Source organism: Metopolophium dirhodum, chromosome 1 (genome assembly GCF_019925205.1).
Source record: "Metopolophium dirhodum isolate CAU chromosome 1, ASM1992520v1, whole genome shotgun sequence".
Classification (NCBI taxonomy): domain Eukaryota; kingdom Metazoa; phylum Arthropoda; class Insecta; order Hemiptera; family Aphididae; genus Metopolophium; species Metopolophium dirhodum.
In genome coordinates this window covers 20,604,746-20,632,641 of record NC_083560.1, presented here as the reverse complement: position 1 = coordinate 20,632,641, position 27,896 = coordinate 20,604,746, and the positions used below count along the sequence as shown (strand labels likewise).

The 27,896-nt window shown below is 27.3% G+C and overlaps 2 protein-coding genes and 1 long non-coding RNA gene across 4 annotated transcripts; 1 reads left to right on the top strand and 2 right to left on the bottom strand.

Annotated features, from left to right (window-relative positions):
* Window positions 1–4,229: 4,229 nt before the first annotated feature.
* Window positions 4,230–13,626, bottom strand: LOC132933922 (nuA4 complex subunit EAF3 homolog). The gene is made up of 9 exons (XM_061000200.1): window positions 13,596–13,626; window positions 12,708–12,909; window positions 10,307–10,485; window positions 9,699–10,240; window positions 9,561–9,634; window positions 9,385–9,487; window positions 7,867–7,987; window positions 5,331–5,412; window positions 4,230–4,304 (listed from the first exon to the last, which is right to left on the bottom strand). Exons 1-9 carry the CDS (start codon window positions 13,624–13,626, stop codon window positions 4,238–4,240), a joined length of 1,401 nt encoding a protein of 466 aa, XP_060856183.1. The 3' UTR covers window positions 4,230–4,237.
* Window positions 13,627–18,598: 4,972 nt separating this feature from the next.
* LOC132935146 (uncharacterized) lies at window positions 18,599–20,985 on the top strand. Its single transcript, XR_009663174.1, has 3 exons — window positions 18,599–20,108; window positions 20,190–20,341; window positions 20,506–20,985. It is a non-coding gene; the product is annotated as an uncharacterized LOC132935146 (long non-coding RNA).
* Window positions 20,986–21,493: 508 nt separating this feature from the next.
* Window positions 21,494–25,979, bottom strand: LOC132935144 (uncharacterized). Of its 2 annotated transcripts, XM_061001609.1 has the most exons (9): window positions 23,169–25,979; window positions 22,971–23,081; window positions 22,623–22,664; window positions 22,508–22,549; window positions 22,354–22,395; window positions 22,226–22,297; window positions 21,957–22,154; window positions 21,753–21,899; window positions 21,494–21,638 (listed from the first exon to the last, which is right to left on the bottom strand). In XM_061001609.1, exons 1-9 carry the CDS (start codon window positions 23,301–23,303, stop codon window positions 21,561–21,563), a joined length of 867 nt encoding a protein of 288 aa, XP_060857592.1. In that variant the 5' UTR covers window positions 23,304–25,979; the 3' UTR covers window positions 21,494–21,560. The 2 variants fall into 2 exon arrangements, with proteins under 2 accessions (XP_060857592.1, XP_060857593.1); XM_061001610.1 differs by lacking the exon at window positions 22,623–22,664 and having other exon boundaries at window positions 23,169–25,978.
* Between the last annotated feature and the right edge of the window lie 1,917 nt (window positions 25,980–27,896).

The following is a 27,896-nucleotide window of genomic DNA, read 5'->3' as shown; positions in this document are numbered from 1 at the left end:
ATAATGATACTAAACCATATATTATACATTATAATATGATGATTAGGGCTCGGAAGTTATAGGAGTTTCATATTATTCTATATGCTCTTGGTTATAGAAGGCCAAGCTAAACTCTTAGCTATACTATTGTGTGTTTAAAAATCTAAAAGTTAAATACATATTTTGCATATTGTTGTGCATAAATGCATGCATATTTGTTTATTTTTTCAGTTTTAGATCCTATTACTTCTGAACCCTAATGATTATATTTTTATTTTTACAACTTTATTATAATTGTATTAGTTGTGAATACAAATCTTACCACATTGTTATATGATGGTACATTGTGAGAAACACATGTACAGTGTTCTATACCAAAACTTTTCAAAGAAGTCTGATATTTTTCTCCCATAAATGAGTTTATATTATCACTAACAAGAACTCTGGGTTGACCAAATATAGATTTTCTGAGCAGGAGTGTAGTACTCGAAAATTTAAAATTGTAAATTTCTGTAAAAGAAATAAAAGAGTCGTATACACTAAGAAAAAAAAGTACATAATTATTGTTGTGTTAACCAACCAAATTACCAAAATAATTCTGTGTCGGTAAATACTAAATAGTGTAAACAATCAACTTACTAAATACCATATAAATTATCGTTGTGGCTCCTCAATGTTTTCCGTACTACAGTTATTTTTATATTAAAATCACGACTAAAAAATAATATACTATAGGTAGGTATTAGGTACATTACATTATAGCAATTGATAGTATTGATATGACTAACCTAAATAACCAAACTAAACTAATTTATCATGGATCATAAAATACAAGACACTATACAGACTCTTGCATTTTACATGTTGCTCCTTGGTAAAATTTGACATGACGCGTAAACGCGTTACCGACGTTACACATACGTACAATTACCAATGACGGGTATACACGGTGCCGCCGTTGAATGTGTTAAGTATTGTGGTAAGCAAATTTGTTGGTTTTTTTCAGGCAAAAATGAATTAAAAACAAAATCAATTTATTTGTTTCATAATATTTTCATAATTTTATAGACATAGATTGATAGTCTATATTTGATAAAAAAATCCTTATTTAATAAAAAAATTTAACCAAGTTGATGTCAGAGGGACTCGCATGTCAGTATTGGAGGATTGTGTTATAGTAATTTTAGTTATAGTTACCTAGTATATTAAAAAGTATATCAACAAGAAGTGTTTATTGTTATTTTCACACTAGTTGAAGATAAAATTGAAATTGTTGAACAAAAAATTCATTTAAAATAAAATTTGAATTTGAAAATTTCAAAAATGAATTTTCTATTATTTTCTAACTATTTGTTAACTACCGGTGCTTGTTCTGGAACGATTGGACAAGATGGATGGGTAACCTGAACTTGGCCCACTTACATAAAAAATTATAAATTCTACAAAACCGATTTGCTAACTTCTGCAATAAATTTACTAATATTTGCTAACTTTTGGTTGCATTGTGAAAAATCATAAAAGTAAAAAACGTAACATTTTTGTTTTTGTTTTTTGACTTCTAAAAAATTGGCTTATTTTACCATTCAAAAAATACCTACTTCTTTTAATTATCAAAAATATTATGTTTTCAATTAATTTCTACCTGTTTTTATAAAACTCCAAGTTCTAAGTTTTAAGTTTCATCACGACAATTGCATATTTTTTTATATGTGCTATAATGACCAAAAGTAAAATAATGAAAACGTGGAATACGTCTGCTATAATAGAGTATCGGCCGTAGTCATTTTCCTCCAAAAACAAGATACCGTTTTCCTCCACTGTCCATTTTCCACCAAATAAATAAAAATAATTCTTGACCATTTTCCTCCAAAAAATAATAAATAAAATATTAAAATAGTTAATACAAATAATTTATGCATATCAAAAAAATAAAAAATATTATTTACTAGGCTTAATCGACAGCTGATATAGATATAGCCAATACCAGAATGTATCAACCGAAAATATGATCCTTGCAGGGCTTGCATTTGAAAAAAAATCTGTTTTATGTTATTTACAATTAAAACGTTACGCAATTTTTGCGTTTATCGTTATTCAGAATTAAAACGTTATCCAAGATTTGCGTTTATCGTTAAATAGAATTAAAACGTTATCCAAGTTTTGCTTTTATCGTTATTTAGAACTAAAACGTTATACAAGATTTGCGTTTATCGTTATTTAAAATAGTTTTAATACCTATAAAATATAAAATAATAACTAATTCGGGTAGGTCATGGCCCGGTAACGAAAAATAATATAATCAATTCTTAGATTGTAGCATGAATTAATGTTTCTACGAAACCAATAGACTTGTAAATAAAAAGATTTTAAAATATTTCGTTTTGCGTTATTTTTCAGTTAATGATATTCTATAAATTACGTTTTGCGTTATGTATTGTTTAATGATATATAATGTATTTTGTTAATCGTTATGTTTTGTTTTGCGGTATTTAATTGTTTTTGATTATTGCTTTTCGTTATAATTACTTTTACAAATTTTAATCGTTTATTGTCAAATATAACGTTATAACGTTTGCAAGCTCTGGATCATACCATTACTCTATCTTTATAATACGGAACGTATTACTACAACACTGGCTAAAATATTAGAGGAAAATAAACATAATTTCAGTTTAAAATAATGTGGAGGAAAATGGAAACCAACCTTTTTTTCTTGTGGAAAACGGACAATGGAGGAAAACGGAACCGCACATAGTATCACTGATGTGGGTTCCTACGTACTTAGTGTAGTTGTCTTGATAATAAATAATAGTCTAATTCGTATAATTCCATTTCGTATTCCAATAGTTATTAGTCTGTAAAACCCGCGTCTATCGGTAAATAATAAGATTAAGACATTTAAACTGCACACGCTTGTTTTTTCACGTCAAATTTTCCCAATATTATTATTTTATAATTATTAGCCTTAAGGCACGTAGTAAGGGTGAGGCAACTGAGGCATTTTCTTTAGGCGCCAATGAAATGGGAGTGCTAAACCTTGACAAATTATTTGAGATTTTAAACGAAGCGATGAATGTATTGAATTTACAATGATGTGTGTTTTTTTTTGTCCGTCATCACATTTTAGGATAGTAAAAATGCTTCGATTTTTTTCAACAGTATCTTTTCTGATAGGAAAGTAAATATAGTTGGTACTTTGGGTGGTCAAAATTCCCAGTAGTTATCCAAAAAGCGCCTAGAAAAATTAAGAAGAAACGAGAATTTTTACGCAAAATAAGTTTGTGACAAAATTGAGTTTGGTTTTTGGGGTAACTCTAAAACAAATTACTGCATATACATGAAAAATTTGAATGAAATTCATAAATATTTTTCATTTAATTGCTAACATTAGACAATTTGAAAGATGGTTGCCAAAAAGTGTTTCTACCTCCATCAAAAAGAGTTCACCGAAAAGTTACGCTATTTATAGGCATGAAATATTTTCGATTATTTTAAATTTTTTTTCAACGTCTCCGCTCAGAATTGTTTTTTTATATAAAATGATCCATGATTTATCATTGAATTCAAACATAACACATCCATTACAACGACATTCTTGACAGCTACTGTACAGCAAAGTGGTACCCACTATTGCCTACCTTTATTTATATATTTTTATTTTTTATTGTATCTATGTACACGATAAGCAGTCGAAATAATGCTTCGATTTTCAACATCGGTATCTTGTTCGATGGTGAATATAGTAACTAATAATTATATTAAAGATTAGATATTAGATTAAAAGAATAAATAATTTTGACATTCGAATAATACAGATGTAGAAAAATAGTTGTTTGAAAATATTCTAGTAGCCAGATAACCGAATATTCCCATTTATATTTTTTTGCTTACAATATCACATTTCTAGCTGAGGACACCACACAATCCATATTTTATCAATGAAATTAGTTTTTTTTACAGGGGCTGACATCTGACAGACATGCTAAATATTTTACAAGGATAAAATGTAAATAGATAAATCATAAAAACACTGTTATTAAATAATTGTGACTGTTTTATTTCATACATTATAAGTATTATCATAATGACCAAAATCAAAAACTAAACAAGGTATTGTTATTTTAATTATAAAATATTTAATGTACACAGTAGTACAGAACACAAATTATGCTTTATATTTATCAAATACTTAATTAGTAATAGTTTAGTTATTCTGTAATGTAATAATATATTTTTCAAAGACATCGTAATTAATTCCTTATTCATTTACAATATAATCTTGGGATTCGTCTGAAAAATATTGATCAAAATTGACGGCAATAAACCTAAAAACAAAAATTGTTTACAAAATATTACTATAAATTATTTCAAAATGTTGCCTAGACTGGACTGGATCTAATGACACCCACCAATGTGTAACCTGAATAATATTTGTCTAAACATAGACAATTAAGTATTACTTCATAAAAAAATATTAACGAAAACCAAATTATAGCCAGTGATATGATTCAATACATTTAAATATGATTAGCTTGAGGGTGAACAGGTGGAAAATCAAAATCTACAATTCATCTAAATCTATTCAAGTAACCTTTCCACTCAAAAATATCAACTCGCCACCTGTCAAATTAAACAATCAAACAATTTAAATGGCAAATTTTATTAAATATCTTGGCTTAACTCTAGATAAACGCCTTACCTGGAGCCTACACATAAAAACTTAAGCGTAAAACAGTTAACTTTAGACTTCAATAAACTATACAATATACAAGCCAATAATTTGACCAGTTTAGTCATACGGTATTCGTTTATTGGGTTCTGCAAAGCTTCAGACATTTCAATCCATCTGCTTACAACTAATAACGTCCTCTCCTTGGTATTTCACAAAAAAAATCTTCATAAAGACCTAAGAACTCTTACCCTAGATTAATTAGCCAAATTTTACTGAATTCATCTCTCATAGTAACCCATTCATCAAATAACTATCCTCCATCTTCCTTCCTCGTGATGTATGTAGAAAACTAAAAAAACAGTGGCCTAAAGACCTAATAAGAAAATAAAATATAATAATACCTAAAAAGTACCAGGTTGAATGGCAATGCTAAGTGTCTGCCTATAAATGATAATCTTCTGTCATAAACCATTATTGACTATCAAATTTTCTTAAAAATATTATTATATTATTTTACTAGAAAGTAACTTGTATGCAAGTGTAAAAATTGCTTAAAGTAATAATAAGTTTATTTTTACGTAAACTCTTGATTGAATAAATAGCTCAAATAGTAAACTATAATTTTTTATCTTGTATGAAAATTAATTTTAATTTATCTTAATTTAAAATTAATACTTACTTCATAAAAACTTCAAACATTTCAATAACATTAGGTATATCCTCTGAATAAGTTAAGGATGCCACAATTTCAGGAAGTAAAACTGAAAAACAAAACACATAATCACATAATTTTACTTGACCAAGTACAAAATATTATGATAAAAACCTATCTTTTCTATTTTTTGCGTAACCTTAAGCTTAGTGGTGCACAACTTTTGTAAGACTTGTAGCATTATTTATTGGAGTAAAAGAAAAACAACAATGTATACATCATGAAAAGCTCACCTGAGACCAGAAGCTGTCATTTTAAACGCTTAGCTAGTGTGTACGAGCAGAATCCAAGCATCAGGCGGGCAAAATATACCTATCTAGTATGAATATAGTATGCATCCCTTAAAATATTTTTTATTATTATTTATTATTTGTAGTGATTTTTTCACTACAGTTACTACATTAAGAAACTTCTATCAAAATATTATTCAGTAAGGATGAAAAATGTGCGTTTGTTATAATCACATTTTTAATACCCTTCTCCAAACCCATATTTCAAAAGCTCCTATTTTCCTTATGTTATCCTACTTAATTTTTATATTTATTGTATTTGTGATTAGTATAGTTTTTTAGTTTTGAAACACTTGCTTCGATTGTGCTATTCTACAATTTATTTCTGTGGCACTTTTCTCATCACTTGCGACTTTGCTTCCAAGGTATGGATAACAATTTATATTTTCCAACTTTTTTACTGTCAACGATTATGTTTGTGCCTACTTGCCATCTGCTACAAGCTAGTATCTTTATCATAGCCTTATTAATATTCATATTATTATTTTTTTATTTTTTTTTCTAATTTTTCTTTATTGTCTGCTATCATAGCGATATTATTTACAAATTGCAGTATCTGAACTAGCATTATGTCAATCTTGATCCCTTCTATATCTCCATATCTCTTAACATAATATACTGTAAATTAAATAATGGGAGTAATAATACACCCTTGCCTTACCCTTTTTTGTACATTGGCTACTACATTCTCATTATATTTACCTATACCACAGCTTTTTCATTAATATATCATAGTTTATCTCTTTTGTTTTTGATGTACCTATATTGCTATATGCCTCATTATTCATAATATGAAAAAGTTTGTCCCATCTCACATTGTCAAATGTTTTTTCCAAATCTACAAAGGTGATATAATATATAATTTTATTTATTCTGAACATTTTTTCTACGATTAATCTAAGACTTAAGACTGCTTTCCTTGTTCTTCTATTCTTCCTAAGCCCAAATTGATCATGTGTTAAATTTTCTTCTATTTTCTTTTCTGTGTACTATTTTTGTTAGAATCTTTGACGCATGGGATATTAGGCTTATTGTTCTGTACTTTTCACATTTTTGTGCCTTTTTTCTTCTTTGGAACAGGTAACATTGCTCATTTTTTGTAATCTTCAAGTACTTCACCGATCAAATAGGCATTTTTGATTATACTATACAGCAGTGTTTCTTAAACTTTTTGAAATCACAGAACATAAAACATTTTTTTATGCGGAATCCCCATGAAAACTATCTTCAAAAAAGGAGGGCACACAAGACATGGCCATAAACGGCAACTAAACTATACACTAAAATACTGAATAGTAAATACAGTAAAATTTCAGACTGTAATTGTCTATTATGTAATATTAAAATATAATAATATAGATTTTTCCAAAGTAATTTTTTTGAATATTTTGGAAAACCACTTGAGTTTCACAGAACCCTGGAGTTAAACACAATTTTAGAAACACTGAAATACAGTACTTCATTTCCAGTTCTTTCTAAGGCCACTAGAAGTTTACCATTCAAATTATAACACCCATAGCTCTATTACATTTCAGTGGTCAAAATATCCGAAACCAAAATATTCCCCGCAAAATTATTCCATGACAAAATACCCCGCGTAAATAATAGTTCAAAATTTTAACCTTTATAAAAGTTACATAAATATTAATACAATACATTTATTATTTACATATTTTATAGAATACAAAATGTATATAATTGTAATACCAAGTTAAAATAAAAATATTTAAATAAATATTAAAATTTTAAATATAAAAATTAGAAAAAATATTAATATCTGTATGGAAATAATATAATGTTATGAGCTATTGATTTTAAATATCGATTATTATTTGTTTCATCATATCTTTTTACAACAGTATTAAATTTCTCGTCAACATTTTTATATTTCCACCTTTTTTTGGTTGCGGTACTCTAGCTGTTTGTTGTTCAATTTTGGCCTCCTACAGGCCTTGTTCTAATTTAAACATGTTTACAAACGTTCACACTGTTAGGTGGTTAGCCACCAGTGCAAAATTAAATGCTTTATTCCATTCTTCTACAGATCACAGCATCAAACATATTCCATATTTTAATTGGAAAAGTAGGCGAAATGTATGCATGGCCATGGTATTGCATACTTTTTAGTAATTTTTAGTATTTTATAATTAAATGTAAAAATATTTGTTATGGTTTTGAGAGTAAAGCTAATAATATTATATGTTAATACAAACCAAATAATCGTATTAGATATGAGGGTCCATACACCAAATGCCAACATTTTTGAGGATATAAGTTTATACTACAATTGTAAACTTCACCATCATTCAAATAGGTGATCAAACTTTTCAATGCCTATAACATAATCGAAAATATAATAATTATAGTATATAAGTACGGTCACAGGTGTTTTCAACCAATATTGAACTGTGGTTCTTATTTGGAATGATATTGTCAATAATATATTTATTACTTAAAGGCATATAATGTATTATAATATGTTTTTTCTAATAATATGGAGCAAATAATTTTATAATTAATAATTAAAAAGGTAGAAAGTAGGTAACTGCTCATTTATACAGAAAGTGTCGAGTATTACTTGTCAATAAGTAAGTCAGTATAATGTGTGTATTCAATTTGAACATAATGATAACACCAGGCATACGAAAAACAAATCTGAACAAAGACAGACTATCGGTCTATATTTAATTATATATTTATATTTTATATTGCTAAATTAGTAATTTATTTTACAATTAGTAATACAATAAGTTCAAATAATTTTTTCCAAAAATATTGCATTAATTATATTTTAATTATTATAATAGTATAGTTATATATTATGTTTATCATTTATATAATTTATTATTGTTATTAACTTTTGAGTCAATACTACCTTACTGTAGAACGGAGAGAATAGGTTAGTGATATAAAACATAAGCAATAGCTTAAAATTAATCTAAATGTGTTGAAATTGTCGTAGTGTATAATGTTCGAAAAAGTTTCAAGTTGCTATGAATTATATTTTTGAATTTCTACAAAATAATTAAAATTGATATTCTTACTTATAAAACAATTTACTAATTTTCATGATTTTGACAATTTTTGTCAAAATCTCAACTTCAAATGCTTATAAAAAAAAAAAATAATACCTTCATTAGGTATATCTTTTTATATTTTATATTTTTTTAAATTGCTTTAATAAGAGCTTACAAGAAACCTTCAATTGATTTTTTTTTAACTCTAAGAAAAATTTTTTTTATAGACAATTAATGAAAAAAAAAGAAAATTGCATATGTTTATATAACAGAAAAAGAGCCAAAATATTTTGAAAATTATACCGTTTATAAAAAAAGCAAAAAATATAATATTTGCTGAAAATTTTAAGTTTAAATTATTAGATGTACATTATTATATTTAAATAATAACTGGGAATACAGGAATTAATTATGTAATATTAAAAAGTAGATTTAGATTTAGGTAAGAAATTATATCATAATGTCAAATAGGTTATATAAACATTTCAAAAAAGAATTTCGAAAATTTAAATATTTGGTATTTAAAAAAACAATTTTTGGAAAAAATTAGCATTTTGAAGTTTTTTGACCGTAACTTCTAAATTATGTTTGAGCTACTATATTGAAAGTATGATAAAATGAAACATGCAAAACAACACATATTAAAAAAAAATTTTTAAAAAAATTCGTGGGAGCTAAACTGCATAGTACATTTATTCCTCATTTTTTTATTACCTTTTTACGCATTTGTATCTTTTTTTCTGGTGCATACAATAATTGTCCATGTATATTAAAATTGAAATACCGTATGAACATTAGACCAATGGTTTTATTTTCTCTAAGACAATAATATAAATTAGTAATAATATTATATATATTTGTAAAATGGAAAAGAATAGTTGTATAGTTACTCAGATTCAGGGTCTGAATTTTGAAAATCTTCGATCAAACGATAAATAGTGTTTTTTTTTGAAAATTTTAATATCTAAAAAGAAGCAAACTAGTCTAACTAAATTATTCAATTTGTACTCTAATAAATTGTTACGCACTTGATTCCTGTTCACAACCATTTCAAAATCAAAAGCAATTCTTCGTTTAATGACATCTGGTATGATGATTTTTGGTGTTATTTTTACTACTGGAGCTGAAACAGTAAATGTATCATCTATTTCTTCTTTTCTTTTAGCTTCTTCAAGTTCTCTTTCTTTTTTTATTCTCATATAAGTTTTATAAATCTTTCTCATATATTCTTTAGCTTCTTCATTATCAGATTCTTCATCTGAAAATCTTTCTTCATTTGTAGATTCTTCAGTTCCATCATATGCTTGCAGCTCTTCACCTTCAATCTCTTCACTTTCAAACTCTTCAGCTTCAAGGTCTTCAGCTTCAAATTCTTCAATCAATCCAACTCCTTCAACATTTTCAGTTTCAGTTTCATCAATGTCTTCAGTTCTTTCAACCGTTTTAAATCCTTCGTCTTCTTTTTTAGGAATGTCTTCCTTTTTAGGAGTGTCTTGTTTTTTATAAGTGTCTTCTTCTTTAGTAGGTTTATTTTCTTCAATTTTAGGAATTATAATTTTTGGAGAACGACCTAATTAGAACAATTTTTTTTATAAATGCTAAAAACAAAATAAATATTTAGTTAAAAATAAATTACCTCGTTTTTTTGGTTTTAGTTTGGTTGACGATGAAACATTTACTATTTGATTTAATTCTGATGAAATACCAGAATATTTCAGTTTTTTTCCTTTTATTGGAGGCGTTAGAACATTGGGTATTGTTTCTTTTTCAACTATAGTGATAGAATGTTTTGCGCTTCTCTTTTTTGTGTTTGAACTATGTATAAAATATGTAAAAATTGGAATTGTTAATAACTAAAAGTAGTAGGGTAATTTTCATTTATACAGTCCACTAATAATTGTATTATATTTATTTATAATCAACTATTATGTTACCATTTATTAGCATTATTATTATTATGATCATCAGTCAATCGTTATCATCATCAAGAAAAAGGATCATCTGTCTGTGTCTCACTTGAACTCGGAACAAACAAGAGTTCAATTTGAAATGTTAGAACAAGCGTATGAAATTTATAATAAAGAGTTTAAGCAATTGGCATAGACTGCTGAAGAGGATAAAATTGATACTAACACAGAAGGATTGAATTTATGCAAATACTAAATTAATTTTATTAATACATAATATACACAGAGAAGACATTTAAAGCATACACATTACCGCTTGAAAACAATGTACATCAATTGATAAAATTCATTAATATACCTAAATTTGATAATAAGTTTGAAGAATCGTACTCTTGTCATGATCAATTTATGTCAATAGTTCATAATAATACAACTATTGATGTGCATAGAATGTAGTACTTGATGACCAGCCAACAAAGTAAAGCAGTGGAAGTCATAGCAACCCTATCATCAATTTCTTTCAACTATAAGGAAGCATGGTCGCTTCTCATTGACCGGTATGATAATAAACGACTCATAGTACCAAAAAGAATTTCACTACTTATTATGACAACCAGTTATTAATGGTGAATCAGTGAACGCTTTAAGAAATCTTTTGGACATTACTAGAAATCATTTGTCAGCTCTAAGTACTATAACTGTCAGTAGAATATTGGAATCTAATTCTAGTACATAAAAATAGTATTTAATAGATTACTGAATAACATAAGGATAGTCTTGGAAAATAGATAGTTGTAAGTCAACTGAGTTGCGATTGTGGAAGAATCTATATATGTTCATTTAAAATCAAATACATGCACTTGATATTGTACAACTAAAAGTGAATGGTCTTTTTAAAGGTAAAAAAATGACTTAGACAAATACACATGTTAATAAATAACTTTTAATTTTCTGTGGTACAAATCAATGTTCAAGTAACAGCCAACAAGGAATGTAAAATATGAACATTAAAACATCATATTCTTCTTCACACAATAAAGCATACATTAATTACCGATGTTAAAATAAAAAACTAATAAAATCGATAATTTCATATACCTATAAAAAGCTTAGCATAAGTCAAATTATTTAGAATATTAATTTATGATGAATAGAAAATTCTATAGAATCATTCAGTGAAAATGTCATGTATCTACGGTAGTTTTTTCAGAATTACATAACATTTTTTCGTAAAAGTTCACGTTTTTAATTAATTTTTGTGTTTTGATTTTCCCTGCGCTTTTGAATCTTACTGAGAATTTCAAAATTTGGACATCCCAAACGCACCAACTAGATTTAAAGTAACTACTTAAATTCTAGACCACTTCAAACTGTCTCCATAGATACCTCAGATTATTCAGCTTTAACCCCTGGACATTTCCTTATATGAATGCCACTTCTAGACTTATCCGAACCAGAATAAACGGATGTTTCTATGAATTGTTTGACTAGGCAGAACCTCATGTAACGACTTCTAAAGGCATTTTGGAAATGGTGGACATCCCAATATTTATGTACTTTACAGAACAGGCCTAAGTGGAGGTTCACTCAACTTAATGTACAAGCGGGCAACTTTATCGTAGTTAAGGATAGTCAGACTTTACCTACACAGTAGCAGTTAGCCTGAATCACTCAACTGCTTCCAAGTACCGGTGATGACCAACTAAAAGTGGCTTAAATACGTACTACTGAAGCCAAGCTGACAAGACCAATCAAAAAATGAATCAAGTTGTCTATTAATCAATCATTAATTTTTAATCATTACCTAGTCTAATAATTATAATTATATTATAGTTATATATTTGATGTTATTTAATTTATATATCATATGTTACCACTCTATTTTTTTGTTAAACGTACACTTTTTAATTTTTTTGAAACCGTTTGGTCCTTAACAGATGAGTATTTTTGGGTAATTTTAATTAATACAGTCTACTAAGAATATTACAATCAGTATGTTTGGTTCAAATTTTCAATAAACGTCTTGATTCGTGAGTAACATAAAAATAACATGAAAATATGTGTTCTTCTTTAAAAAAATAAAAATAGGGTATACGCAAAATAAATAGTACTTAATAATTTATTGCTTACTGTATTTCTTTTAATGATGCCATTTTGTTCATGTTGGCAGCATTAACAGGCAATACTCGATCGTCATCTACCCATTCTTCCCATGTACTGTTCCAGCCTTTGTAGTGAATAAAATATTGTGCTTTACCATCATTAGCCTTCCTTCTTTTTAAGCATTTTGCTTCATATAGCATTTTTTCATAATAACATAGTAAACTATCACCTATTAAAAAAAATATATATTTAGGTAGGTACTTAAATGTAATGACTATAACTTTTTGACGCAAACTAATAAAAAAAAATTTAATTTTAAATAGTTTGAACTAGGTAGTACTAATTTAGCCTTTAACATTTTAAAACAATGTCAACTATTTTATACATTTAAAAATTAAAATATCATCACATTATTACATATAATATTTAATAATAATTAAGTTTTTCTGTTGTTTTATCAGTTATTGTACTATTTTTGATATTATTATTACTAACCTACAGTTTATAGGGAAGCCAAACAATTATAATAACTAATAATATTGATGTAGCCACCTAATATTAAGTATATAAGTGCAATATAAGATAGGTATTATACATTTAAAAAAAAAACCTGTGTGTGAGCCCACCATTACATTCTGGGGAAGTAAAACTTCTTTCGTAAGTATTTGGGCCCGTGAAATTATAAGTGAATTAGGAAGAGAGTCAGAAAAATCAATACAATAAAAATAAACGTTCACGCCGTCGCCGCCGTGCATGACTTGCAAAATAAATAAATAAACAAACGTGTCGTTTCGATTTTTTTTCCACCCACACCTCAAGAAAGAAGTCTTACTTCAAAAAAATGTAATCATCTCTTTTACTCTAAGAATAAATCATATCTACAAGTTACATCAATTTATATTTTCATCTACTTACTTTTTGTGAATCGATAGTTATCTGCTGCCATTATTTACAATTACTGAATAAGGTTTTAAACATAAAATATATGTATAACAATTCAGAAGATAAAGATGCAGAAATAACTTAGAAGTCTCAACTCTCAAGACTTTATTAGAAATGCAAAAATACGGATTTCTTAATTTCTGTACTATAGCAAGTATTATAGTATTTGACTTAAGTCTTCGGAAGTCGGAAACCAGAGTTCACCAATTCAGCATTTCGGTATCATAATAGGTACTGTAATAACAATTAAATAGCTGACTTCCTATGGTCCCGCGTTTTAATAGATAAGCGAGGTGACAGTCTTTTGCTTGACGTGTCAATGTTCACATTCAAAAACATAACCTCAAAATATAATTTTATAAATTAATATATCTATATATTATAAATATAAATATTATAATTATTATTTTTATTATTATTACTACTAGCTCTAAGTAAAACTCGGGGGCCGTTGGACTTCCTGAGAGGAGGTACAGATTTTGGAGTAAGAGTCGTTTGAGTTATAGAAGTAACGACACTACGACAGTAAGTTGTAAGACGAAAGTTTAGGATTTTTGATAAGGATTAGTGATAAGGTCTGATAAGGCTCTTTGGCGGTCTCGTTTCGAAGGCGGGGAAAGCTTGACATTTTGGCGGGAATAGCTTGACATTTTGGCGGGAATGTTTAAAAGTTAAAGCGTCTAACAATCCGTCACAGACGTTGTAAATGGATAGGCTGGATACGATCTCCTATCTCCTGTTGTTAAAAAAAGTTGAAAGTCAAGTTTCAGTGTCTAGAAATCTCCCATGGCCCATGAAAATCGGCAATTCAATTATACTATCCCCCAGCGTATGTCCGGTGCCATTTTATATGTGTAAAAAAATGTAAATTCGAAAACCTGCATGTTAGAGTGTCTAGAAAGTCAGTTATCACCCGTCTAAGACGAAATCAAAATAAGCAATCCGCCTGCGGTGGATAGAGTGGTATGTGCCGTCGCATGGCTGGTGTTTTTTCTTATATAAAAAGTGTAAAGTCAAAAACCGTGTTGTTAGCCACCTAGGTAAGCAATTATATTATTTTGAAATATATATTTTTTTTATATATATTGTGTATCCACGAAAACAGGGTATACTATATAATTAAATTACCCATATTACTCAGTACTCTAGTCTATACATATTTTTGAATTCTGTTTGCAGAAATCTAGACTGTTGGATCATCAATCTACAACAGACAGAATTTTAATATATGTATAGCGTATTGAGTAATGTAGGTGACTGAGTTATAGAGTTTACCCAGTATCACGTTACATATATAACTACCTATATTTATTATTTAATTCAAATGGAAAACATAATATTCTTATATAGAATAACGGGCAATTTTTTTATGAAGGTACCACGTTTATGTCGAAACTATTGAACTTTTTTTATTACAGAAATGTTCCAAACACTCATTTGAGTGTTCAATTCTTTGCAATTTTGACAGGATGTGCTATGGCCCATATAGATTAAACAGATCGGATTAAATCACCAGGTCATATTATTATGTCAGAAGTAAAAATTATTATTAAAACCAAATGAATTGTAATAATAATTTATTTTAAATAATAAATCTTAAGAACAAAATACATTCAACAAGTTTTCAATTAGATTAAAAAAACAAAAACATTTTTACTTAAAATTATCACTATACAGATTTTAATTTAAGATAAATTAGACATTGAGTTCAAAGTTTTAAACAATTAGAATTAATACCGATTTGTAAAATGTATAATATATATTACACATATCTATACACTGGTAGATGTATTTAACTTTACAAAATATATTGTAATAAGTCATAACACTCCGAGAAAATATAAGCACAATTTTATAAACGAAATCGAGATTAAACTAATTCATAACTGGAAGAACATAAACATATATTTTTTTAGTTAAATCAAAACAGAGAAAAAAACATGCATTTTATTAGAATTGATCAAATAAAGTATAGTTAGTAAATATTTATAAAAAATTATCTGAATTCCAATTCCACATTAAAAATCATGTTTTTATTAAGAATTAGAAAGTATATCACACAAAAAGACATTTATTAAGCTATAATTAGGAAGAGTTAATTACGATGAATAATGATATAATAATACATAACATACATAACATAAGTAGTGTAACAATAATGTATTACATTGGTTGATTAATTTATTTTAAATAATAATAAACTGAATACCTTTGAATACATCAATTTAGTTTATTTTTTATTGCCCTGACAAATTATTTTTATATTTTGTGTACGGTTGTCAGGAAATTCGTAAAATTTGTTTTTAAGTGTCATATATTCGAAGTTAATACTCTCTCAATATTAAATTTAATGGATAATGGATCCTCCAATTTATAAATTATAACTTTATGATAATACAATAAATTTCACAAAAAAAAAATAATAATAACGCCGAGGAAATAAAACAAATTTAATATAACATGAGAAATAATAAAATTTACATTTAGATTATTTCAATTTTCTGGTTCCATTTTATGATCTTCATAACTGTAAAATATTTATATATTTATATATCTATTATTTTAATACATTTTTATCTTATAAAAATACATTCTTTACAAGAGCATATTTTATCAAATATAAAGTCATCATGATTTTAAAATTCAAAATCCTAAAATACTGTGTCGACACACATAAGCACCGCGCACTATGGTTGTTCACCTCCACTGACATCAGGTATCGTCGCCTAAATCGTGAACTGATTTGTCACCATTTACCCAGTAACGTTACCTAAATATCTACTTAATATATAACAGAGCCTGAACATCAGACTGAATGCCCTCACAGACACAGGTCGGTCTAATCTTTTGTGCCCGTCGTCAAAATACCATATTTTTTTCATTATCAAAAGTTAATTGAACTATAGACATTTCAACAATATCAGTTGCTCAAGATTTTTATACTTGTATTTATACAAATTATTTGAAAATTCAAATAAAATCAAACTTAATACCTAGTAATGTTTGATAACATAAATAATTATTTATATGCATATTTTTAATGTTAATATTACCTGAATAAAGTTTTCAGATCTCCACATACTAAAGCCACCAACATAAGAGTAATTAAACATGCAGGTACTAAGTATAATAAAGCTGGCTGAGTCTGTTTATATACATGCATGACAAATACACCGGTAAGTAATCCCAAAATATAGGCCAAAACTGTCGCATTGAAATATGTATTTGTCTTACGATTTAAGCTGTAAAATAAAAAATTATATTAAAATGTACCCTCTTTAATTTATCAATCTAAGTTAATAAAAGTATATACCTATGATCGAATTTTAACATAAATGCAATAAATATTCCTGGAATAATAATATCGTCTAGGCCCAACATAGCAAAGTTTTTAGCAGCTAAAATACCATTTTCTAATAAATCCTGAGGGAATACAACTGCAATAAAGTATAAATAAATTAGAATGAAATATACCCCGTAATGCACACGCCTTATAATGACAATATTGTTACATAATACTCGTAACTAAAACTCAGTGTATTAAACAAATGAAAAATGTAGCATGCCATGAGATATTTTTCCTCTGGAGCAAGGAAAATTGAAGAATCATAGATATGTTTTCATGGGTATAATGTAGACAAAAATCGGCGGGGAAAAAAAGTTGTACCTAGTCAAAAAACATATAGATGTTAAAAATTAAAATTAAATACGGATATTTTACATCATCGCAGTATTATGTATATTGTATAATATATTTTATAAATAATAATCTAACTAATCTCGAAACCTTGCGGGGTACGAATAAGATTAATTAGATACAATTTAAGACTTAAAGAGTTTTATTATATTATAAGTCATATAAAATATAGGACATGTTTGTTGATTTGTATTATTATCTTTTGTCAATATACATATATATATTATATATGTAAAGAAGATCTGATAAGTAATTGCACAGTGTATTAGTTAGATAGTTATAGTTAGTATAAATTTATGTTTGTGGGTAGATTAAACCTCTGGGAAGAAGATAGATTTATTTACTAAGGGTTAAATTTGTTTTTTTTTATTCATCGGATTTTAGTACGGTTAGGCCAGGATAGGATTTTGTATAAATTGATAATATTAATTCACCGTAGTTGAAATTAAGTAAAAACGACAAACTTGGTGTAACTTTCATACTTTAGAGTTAAATCATACACTTACGTACAAACAGCACAAGGGCCGCGATCTACTACAGGTAGATTGCCTACCTGATAATGTACTGCTGCGAATCAGAATTTTTTATTCTGGGCAACGGCAAAGTTAAGATACATTTTGAACACCATACACTGAATATTAAATAATGAATTGAACAATGTTTGAGTCATATAGAGTTGATACATTTAACGGGCAACGAAGTGCACGGGATCAGCTATAATATAATATATTTTAGCAGATGACAATCGGAGACGATTCGAAGACAACAGCAGAAACGTGTTTGAAATACTCCAACGTTATTCTGTATAGGTGTCATCTATCCTCTCAAAGTCGTATTGTGTTGGCAGTCAATGATTTATTTTTACGCGTCCTTTGCAAGAACATGCGTGAAATACACCACGATGAGCTTAAACGTCGCGTTTTAAACGTATATATATTTCTTCTTTTGTCAAGTAGGTAGGTACGCGCTACATCATCGATCGATATATTATTATTGACAAATAAAAATTTCGGCGATTATTATACTCTCGACGACACGTCACAGTATTTAATACACTTATTACAATGATAATTTCCACCGGAAAGTAACCTATAGGCACGTAAAGCACGGGTATATCGTATAAATAATAATATATGTGATACGAGGCGCGACGATTGCCGAACCAAAACGCAAAACATTACGCATCGACTATTCAACTAGTATTTCACCTGCAACAGACTCAATTACCTACCCCGCGCACATCCATAGAATACCCAAACGGGACTCCTGGCAGTCTACAGGGTGTCCCACGAAGTTCTGACAAATGAAATAACTTGTATTCTAATCAATATTTTTTCATTTTTTTTTTTTTATACAATTAATAGACGTTTGTACTACACGTATAATATAAACTTTTTTATTTTCATTTTTTTGTGCATAAAATAAGAAATTTTAAATTTGATTTTCATTTTTTTCAAAAAATTCAAAATAGCCAATTTATAAACATATTGAAAAAAATAGATTTAACGTTTACGGTATTTAATTTGAGTAATCCATTTGCGACTTATTAACATTTAAATATTCGTTCAATTTACTGCTACTGGGAAATTTATCAAACCCAATAGTAAAAACCAGAAGCCAAAATGAAATTATATCTCAATTTAAAGATACCCATTACGGTCAAAATCGATAATAACTAATAAGTAATGAGTTTAGTATGTACTATGTACAATGGTCATACGAATTGGACATTTGGACCTTCCTTTCCAATCCCCACTCCTACCAGAACACTGATTGTTGAGTGAACAACGTCAAGCCTGTAGTTGTAGTCTGCCGCAGCTGTATCAGCCTGCAGAATATCAGCTATAAAGTATAAAAATAACATTTTACAATTTACCTTCATGGTTACATAATGTAGCACTGGTTATTGATTCTTGGTATACGGTTTTATCACTTATCACGTTTGTAGATAAACGAGAATTAACATTAAGATTTTTAACCTTAAACGGTTAATTTACAGCACGATTTATGATAATTTTATTATGTTAGATCGTGATCAACAATTAACGAATGTAAATTATTGATAGTAGTAAATAATAATAAATATTTTTATTCAATGATTTCAACTTATTACTTAATGAAGTGATCAGTATTATAGAATAAGTAATACATTTTAATGATATGTCGACGAAATGTTGACAAAGAAGAATTTGGCGTATCCGTCTTCTGTATCACAAAAAAAAATAATAAAAACAAAGTACCTACTAGGTATACCAATTACAATTATTTCAAATTTATCAATTAAAAAATTGTATGAAGAGCCTTTATCATTCAATTTGAGGGAATGTCAAGTCCAATTAAGTATATCTTAAACCAAGTAATTGATAAGTCATCCTTATTACTTTTTACATATTTGCAATATAATGCACCAAAATCTTCAAAAACTTCGATTGTTAAGAAAGTATTTACTTTAAACGTTAAATAATCAACAAAGAAAGTGTACCTAATGTGTACTTACCTTTCAATGCAAGAATCAAAGAAGATATGAAATAAGAAAAAAATTATTACTTAATAATTTTTAATGGTGACATTAATATACATTTTATTGCTCGAACAACAACTGGCCTAAACTAGAAGAAATATTTTTCAACAATATGTATGCAAATTGAAAACTATGTAGTATTTTGATTTATTTATAAATAAAGTACTATAATAAAACTAAGAAGTTTAATTTGTTGGTTACCGCGGGTCATTACAAGCATTGTGGACTAGGTACTGACCATTAAAAAAAAAAAGGCTCGTCATAAAATGTAAGTATAATCAACTAAGTTAGGTATATATTTAAAAATAATATAACATTCTATTTAAATTGTATTTTAACATTTATGTAGTTCCATAAATATGATCCAATTACTACAATTAGTTTACTGTTTGATGTGTCAGAACAAACATAGAACATTAACTGGTGATAAACTTTATTTGGATTCATCTAAATTCTCATTATTGTCAAAACAAAATCAAATAGAAAGTCTTATCACAAAATGTAAGTATAACTAAACACCTAAGATCTTTACATTTTAATATTATACACTCAAATAATAATAACTGTTAAACAATTAAATACTAAATAGTGAATAATATAATAAGATATGTATTATACTTAAAAAAAATATTCATAAATAGTTTCTTATTTATTTTATCTTTTAGGTAAAAGTGACTTTCCACATGGATTTCATAATTCAACAATGTATACCTACTCACAACATTGAATATCACATAATATCTTGACTGTTTGAATATTAACATACATGCACTACACCAGCTATGCAATCTAACTGTACCAATAGATAAATTAAGTATGATTAAATTAGTTAAATTATAAAAAACATATGTTATAGGTGTTATAATTTTAATAATAATACTATACTGAGAAAAATCTAAAATTCTACAAAATACTTAGCAAAGACAACTTTTTCTAAATTTAACAAAATGTGAGACTAAGGTCGTAGACTTCTAGCGTATAAAGATCTTTATTTAGTTCTATTTTTTTCAAATTTATCTATATCTTTGTCACAGATGAGGTGGATTATAAGCAGGAAACTTTTTCATTTTTTTTCTTAGAAGTAACGATTAGATTTGTTGAATTACTAAAAGATTTTAGATTTTACACAAATACTCTGCTTATGCAATCCGTTAAGTAAATTCCATTATTTTTTGTATATTTAGTGAATTTAGTCAGTATTTCAGAAAAAAAAATGATTTTACTAAATTTTTGTCTTAACAGCAATCATTAATGTGCGCAATTGCATCCCTTGTTTCTTTCAATAACTAAAAGATATAACTAATTGATATTAGCTATATAGTTTTAATATAGTCATTGATCATGAATATTAGTTGTTAATGCTTATGAACTGTTAATTTTTAATTATTAATAATATTGTTATATTACAATGAAGGTTAAATAAAAAAGTTGATTTTTAAATTAAACATGTCTGTGCATGCCTCTAACAATATTATATTTGATGCATCTTTTCGGATTTAATATGTAAAATGTATGTTTAATTAATATTATTTAATTATTAAATAAAAGTTAAACAGTAGGGCCCACAAATATCGATAAATGCAAGTTTATTAATGTTGCTGTTAAGATACTTACCTTTTAGTACATACCTACTATAAGTAGGTATCAAAATAAATAAATTATTATTTAATAATTACCATCGTATTTTTATTTAAAGGTTTTTTTTTTTAACATTATTATTTTACGGCCAACATTTAGGTTTTTGATAATGAATAACCTCTCCTCTTTTTCTGTCTTGAGTAGGACACCTTGGTGTATTCTTAAACATACAAAAAAATATAAAACATTATTTAGTCATGTACATAATATTATGTAGAATGAATTACAATAAATTATTAAATATGGTAAATAGTACAAAAAACATTAATATTACTTTATTATTTTTATCATCCCAATAAGCAAATCTAGATTTGGCTTTCCTTATAATGTATTTATCTTCCACAGTTTGTTCGCCAATTTTGATGCCATTTAAAATTTCCAAAAATTTACTGTGCTTGGGACACCACCATTCAGTACAATTCTAATAACATACAAATTATAAATATGATATTAAAACTATTTTAAATAAATACATTACATAATTTGTTTTCAATGTATCATCGATGACATTTATCAGACTGCTTGTCTCATCTTGTAATTTCAATCTATCCATCTTTGAGCATACAAGTTTTTCTATAAAAGAAACCTTGGATTCAATCGGCAGTAAATCATCTCTCTTAACATAATTATTCATATTTTTAGCAGATGAGATTAAGCTATGCACATTTTGTTGTTCCTGAAAGTAAATAATTTTAATTTAGGAAAATGTGTTGGACATGCTTTTTTATTTACTAAATTTATTTTTACTTTTTTTTTTTCTTCGTAATGTTCTGCCTTATCTTTCACCTCAATAGTGGCCATTTTTTGTTTAAATAATTTCTACAAAAATAACAGTTAACAAATTTTATTTAAATAATTTTGCTACTTTTACTTACAATTTCTTTTTCTAAAGAATCATTTTTGGTTTTAATTGCTGACTATAAAAAAAAAAAACAAAAAAATTGTAATATGTAATTAATATTATTTATTATTGTTAAGCATTATAAATTTTTTTAAATTCAATATAAATTTTGTTACCAATGTACTTACATTGTCTTCTTCCAAAATCTCATTTTTTGTTTTAAGTATAGCCTATATAAAAAAAAAATGTGTTACTATTATTATTTATTATTATTAAGCATGTTTTTTTTATTTTTAAACATACATATTTTTCTTTATATGACTTTTCTTGAATTTTTAATGTCACCTAATAATATTATGTAATTGTTAATAAATTGTATACTAACTATGTAATTTTTTTTTTTCATTATTTATTATTAGGGCAGTGAAGTTATTGCATTAAAAAACTCAACAAATTGATTGTATTATTGCACTAAAATATATTAAAAATTGCACTTAAGGAAAAAAAATAGCATTTATTTCAATAAAAACATAAAATCATAGCTAACTGAAACATATTTTAAGCTCACTTAGCAATGAATATAATATTAAGTATCTACAAAAAAATATGAAAATGCAACAACTCCACTGCTTTAATAATTTGGTCACTTACAAGTTCTTCAGTGAGTGACTTATTATCAGTTTGAAGCTGTATCACATCTTCAGCATAGTAACTGCTTTCAACTTTTTTATTGTTAAATTGCTCGTTTAAATTATGGTATTGCTGTAAATGTGTGTATTGTTGTTTCTTATTATTATTTTCAGAATATAAATAAAATTGATGTATATATTAATTTCAATTTTTACATACCTGACGCAGATTATCAATTTCGATCATTGCATCTTTAAATGCTGACTTAAAAAAATCCAATTCAGTCATGGTGTCGTCTTCATTATTTTTGACATATTCGCAATATAATTCACCAACATCTTCATAAACTTCCATTTTTAAAAAAGTCTAGGTACTTTAAATATTAAATAATTGACAGAGAAAGTGTAATTTGTACCTTTCAATGCAAGTATCAAACAAGATATGAAACAAGAAATACTATAAAAATATATTTACAACACACTGACTGTCAAAATTTCCAGTTAGATAAGACTAATAAATATACTATTTATAATTTAACAATCAAGATCAGATGAGTTTGATATCTTGGTTATGGAAATCCAGTTTTTTTTCAAACTGCATTTGGTATTTTATTAGTTAGGTTTTCTAATAAGACTAACTTATTTTATTTAGTAATTAAAACTAATTAAATTTCAAGATGCCTGCTATTTATAGTAATGCAGAGTATTCTGATATGTTGGCTATTTTTTATAAATGTGGTAAAAGTACATTAAATGCCTCTCGTCAATATTTACAAACATTTCCAGAACGAAGACAACCTTCACGGGCTACATTTATCAACATTGAAAAAACATTGCGTCAAACAGGTAGATTTCAATTTTAATAATTGACAAAAATATAAATATTTTTATGAATTATAATAATAGGTAACACACATACAAATTACAATTTATCGTAGACAATATTTTGTAAAAAAACTAAAAAAAAATATTAAATAAAGGGCAACATGATTTTATTTAAAAAAAAATAAAAATACAATTTACTATTTAGCCTATAATATAATATAAAATAAAATGAAATATTATTTGAATTAATGGGTATCGTTTAGACAATAATAACATCAAATATTATCATGAAGTTAATATTACAATCTATCGTAGCGGATATTTTGTAAAAACTAAAAAAATATTAAATAAAGGGCAAACATGAATTTGAACTAATAGGTATCGCTTAGACAATAATTACATATGCTCTGCATTGACATTTTTAAAAATAATTTACTAAATAAACTAAAAAAACAAATTGTTGAACAGGCAGCTTTCCAAATGGCCATCGGTTGAAAAAACATTACACTGCTGCAGATGATTCTCACAATGTTGATGTTTTAGCTGCATTTAGTTCCACACCACATGCATCAATTAGATCCATAGCTCGGCAAACAGATATTAGTAAATCAACTGTACATCGCATATTAATAAACAATGTATATCACCCGTTCAAATTGCATTGCGTTCAAGGGTTGAAACCATCAGATCCAGAAAGAAGACTCCAATTCATATCATTAATAGTTAGCTTATATGACCAGGATAGCAATATTTTGAACAAAATATTATGGACTGATGAAAGTTGTTTCAACAATAACGGCATGGTAAATCGCCATAACGCACATTATTGGAATGATTCAAATCCATTTTGGACAAGAGAAACAAAGTCCCAAGTTCGATGGTCCACAAATGTATGGTGTGGTATATTAAACAACACATTAATTGGCCCTTACTTTTATGAAGGAACATTAAATGGTGAGCGTTATTTGGATTTTCTGGAAAATATTTTACCATCATTGCTAGAAAATGTCCCTCTTCATATTCGGGAATGTATGTGGTTACAGCAAGATGGTGCCCCTCCACATAATGCTAATGTGGTTAGAAATTATTTGAACCATAATTTTCCGTTGCGATGGATAGGAACAAACGGTCCTGTGAAATGGCCACCACGTTCTCCAGATCTTACTCCACTGGATTTTTTTTTATGGGGATATTTAAAAGATCGTGTTTACACTGAACAATCTACTTCATTGGATGATTTGAAAGAGCGCATAACAGTAGCATGCAAGTCCATAACACTACAAATGTTGAATTCAGTGACTGCGTCAATATTACAACGATACGAAAAATGTGTAACGAATCATGGAGGTCATTTTGAAAATACATTATAGGTAGTAGGTAGTTGAACTATTTTCTTCAAAATAAATATTAAGTTATATTACTGTTTTATAATAAATTAGTACTAAATAAAATTTTAAAATTAATTAATTAGCAAACTTAATTCGTCACAAAAATATATACATATGTTGTTATTGTTGTTTCTAAGTTGTTTGTGTGTTTGTGTTGTAAGTTCCGTCTATGAATACCGGTCGATGGCAGTTGTCCGAAAAATGATAAGGACCGATAAGAGTGGTTGTACTGCTATAACCACAGACTATAACCATTTCATTTTTATGGTTACAAATTATTAGTTGCCTAAAACCATAGAACAATACCACGCTAAAACCACGAATTAAGATAGTAGTATCAATACTATACCACATAATATTAGATATGACCATGGTTGTAGATATACCACAGAATAGATTAAATATTGGATATACATATCTTTAAACCGTGGATATGACGGTACTATGACCTTGTTCTATGCTATGACTATCATAAATATTCTGTAATCTGTTGTACTATTTTAGTTACTAGTCACTTATCTCTGGTTCGTTTTGACTTCTGGTTTTTACTGTTGGGTTTGATAAATTTCCCAGTAGCAGTAAATTGAACGAATATTTAAATGTTAATAAGTCGCAAATGGATTACTCAAATTAAATACCGTAAACGTTAAATCTATTTTTTTCAATATGTTTATAAATTGGCTATTTTGAATTTTTTGAAAAAAATGAAAATCAAATTTAAAATTTCTTATTTTATGCACAAAAAAATGAAAATAAAAAAGTTTATATTATACGTGTAGTACAAACGTCTATTAATTGTATAAAAAAAAAAAAATGAAAAAATATTGATTAGAATACAAGTTATTTCATTTGTCAGAACTTCGTGGGACACCCTGTATACTCTATAGTTAGGTAGTCGATGGAGGCAGTCTAGGGTCGGAAGTCGATAGTTGGATGGTCGAGAGTCAATATAGTCTAGTCACTAGACTCTAGTGGATAGTCGATAGTGGAAGTCGATGGCCGATGGGTGACAACGACCTGAAAAGAACCCGTGGACGATCAGTTCAACCCACGTTGGATATCGGCACACACGACACACCATGGTAACCCTCAGTTATAATTTATAAGTTTACCTAATACATATTATTTTATGTTCGATGTATTATAAGATTTGATGTTGTAGTAATAATAATACATTAATATTTAATAACAAATCAGTGTTAAGAAAGAACGTCGTTCATGTACGCACGAGTTCACGTTCATATTATATAGTGAACGATACGTGAACGTCACTCGTTTTTTGCAAATATAACGTGAACGACGTTTATATTTTTAATGAATTTGATCGATTTTTAAGATGTTTAATTTATCTACCATTTAATAAATATTATATGTATAAAATATATTAATAAATTATATTATAATAATAATATTTTCATTTTTCCCATTATAATTCCTATAATATTTGTTTGATTGCAAAATATATAAATTAAATACGTGCAATTTAAGTGTCCCCGGCTAGACATACAACAACAATAATATTATGATTTTTATGAATTTGTAACAAACTTATTCGGTTTATCATAATAAGTACCCAAGTATTCGCTTAATTTTATCACAAGAAAATCCTTATTAAAATGTAACTCAAATAACGTGCAGTTATTAAAAATTATTTCAGATACTTCATAAATTGTATGTGCTCTAAAGTCTAAATTATATTTTTATTTTTGGTTGAGTCGTATAATATACGAACATATTATGTTTATGGGTTTTTAATTTTTATATTGACTGCAGGCTAAAGATTCATAAAAAAAATTAAATTAACGACCCAATGAACGCGTTCGTTTTTTAAAAGAACGTGAACGTGACGCGTTCGTTTGAAAAAAAACACGAACCTGAACGTGAACGAGTTCCTTTTTTAAGGACTGAACGTGAACGTGAACGAGTTAATTTTTTTAGTGAACGTTCCGAACACAGAAATATATGATAGTGGGATGTGGTACTCGAACCGACTAAGCGTGGGATTTGATAGATAATAATAGATAATAGATTGACATACGTCCTGTGTGGTCCACGGATAAGTCAGTAGACAGGGGGAAGGTAGGAGATTAAGAAAGCCTTATAAAACCAGAGCCGAAACGGCCTGTATTCAGACGTGATTTCCCATCGTATACGCGAGAGACAGTTTAACGATTTTGTTATTTTGGACATAGAATATTTTCTGAAGAATATTTTACAATAAATAACTTTAACTTTTCAACGAGTCTAAATTTTATCAACCATCCTAAATAAATTATATCAACAATCCATTCATTACGTCAATGGTCTTGCTACCTGCAATCGATAAACTAAGAAATTAACCCAATCGCTGGTTTATTACACACATGTTTACTGATTCAAGCCAGGAAACAAAAATGATTTTAAACATATTATTCTATCAAATGAATAATTATTATAAAATTTTAAGTTCAAATTTGCACAGAATTAGATATTTATAATGTTGTTAGTTACTTAGTTTTAGTTCAAAAATATTACTAGCAGAAACTTGAAACTCTTACTGTAATAAAATTAAACTTGGTTTTTACTTTTTTGTATACAATTTATTTTTCTCATAAATTATTTAAAGTTGCTTGGTGTGGTATGCGAAATACAAGTCATAAATAATTATACCACTGGTACTCCGTAATATAAGTCTGTGGTAACACAGATTATATATTACAGAACATGTCTAAAGAGGTATGATTCATAGTTAACAT

Coding starts and splice junctions, on each gene's coding strand:
- LOC132935144 (XM_061001609.1), bottom strand. CDS start 23,303: ATGGAAGTTTATGAAGATGTTGGTGAATTATATTGCGAATATGTCAAA. Junction 23,082..23,168: donor AAATTGATAATCTGCGTCAG/GTATGTAAAAAT, acceptor ACACATTTACAG/CAATACCATAATTTAAACGA. Junction 21,900..21,956: donor ATACATTGAAAACAAATTAT/GTAATGTATTTA, acceptor GTATGTTATTAG/AATTGTACTGAATGGTGGTG.
- LOC132933922 (XM_061000200.1), bottom strand. CDS start 13,626: ATGGCAGCAGATAACTATCGATTCACAAAAA. Junction 12,910..13,595: donor TAACTATCGATTCACAAAAA/GTAAGTAGATGA, acceptor TTTTTTTAATAG/GTGATAGTTTACTATGTTAT. Junction 7,988..9,384: donor AGATACAAATGCGTAAAAAG/GTAATAAAAAAA, acceptor ATTATGTTATAG/GCATTGAAAAGTTTGATCAC.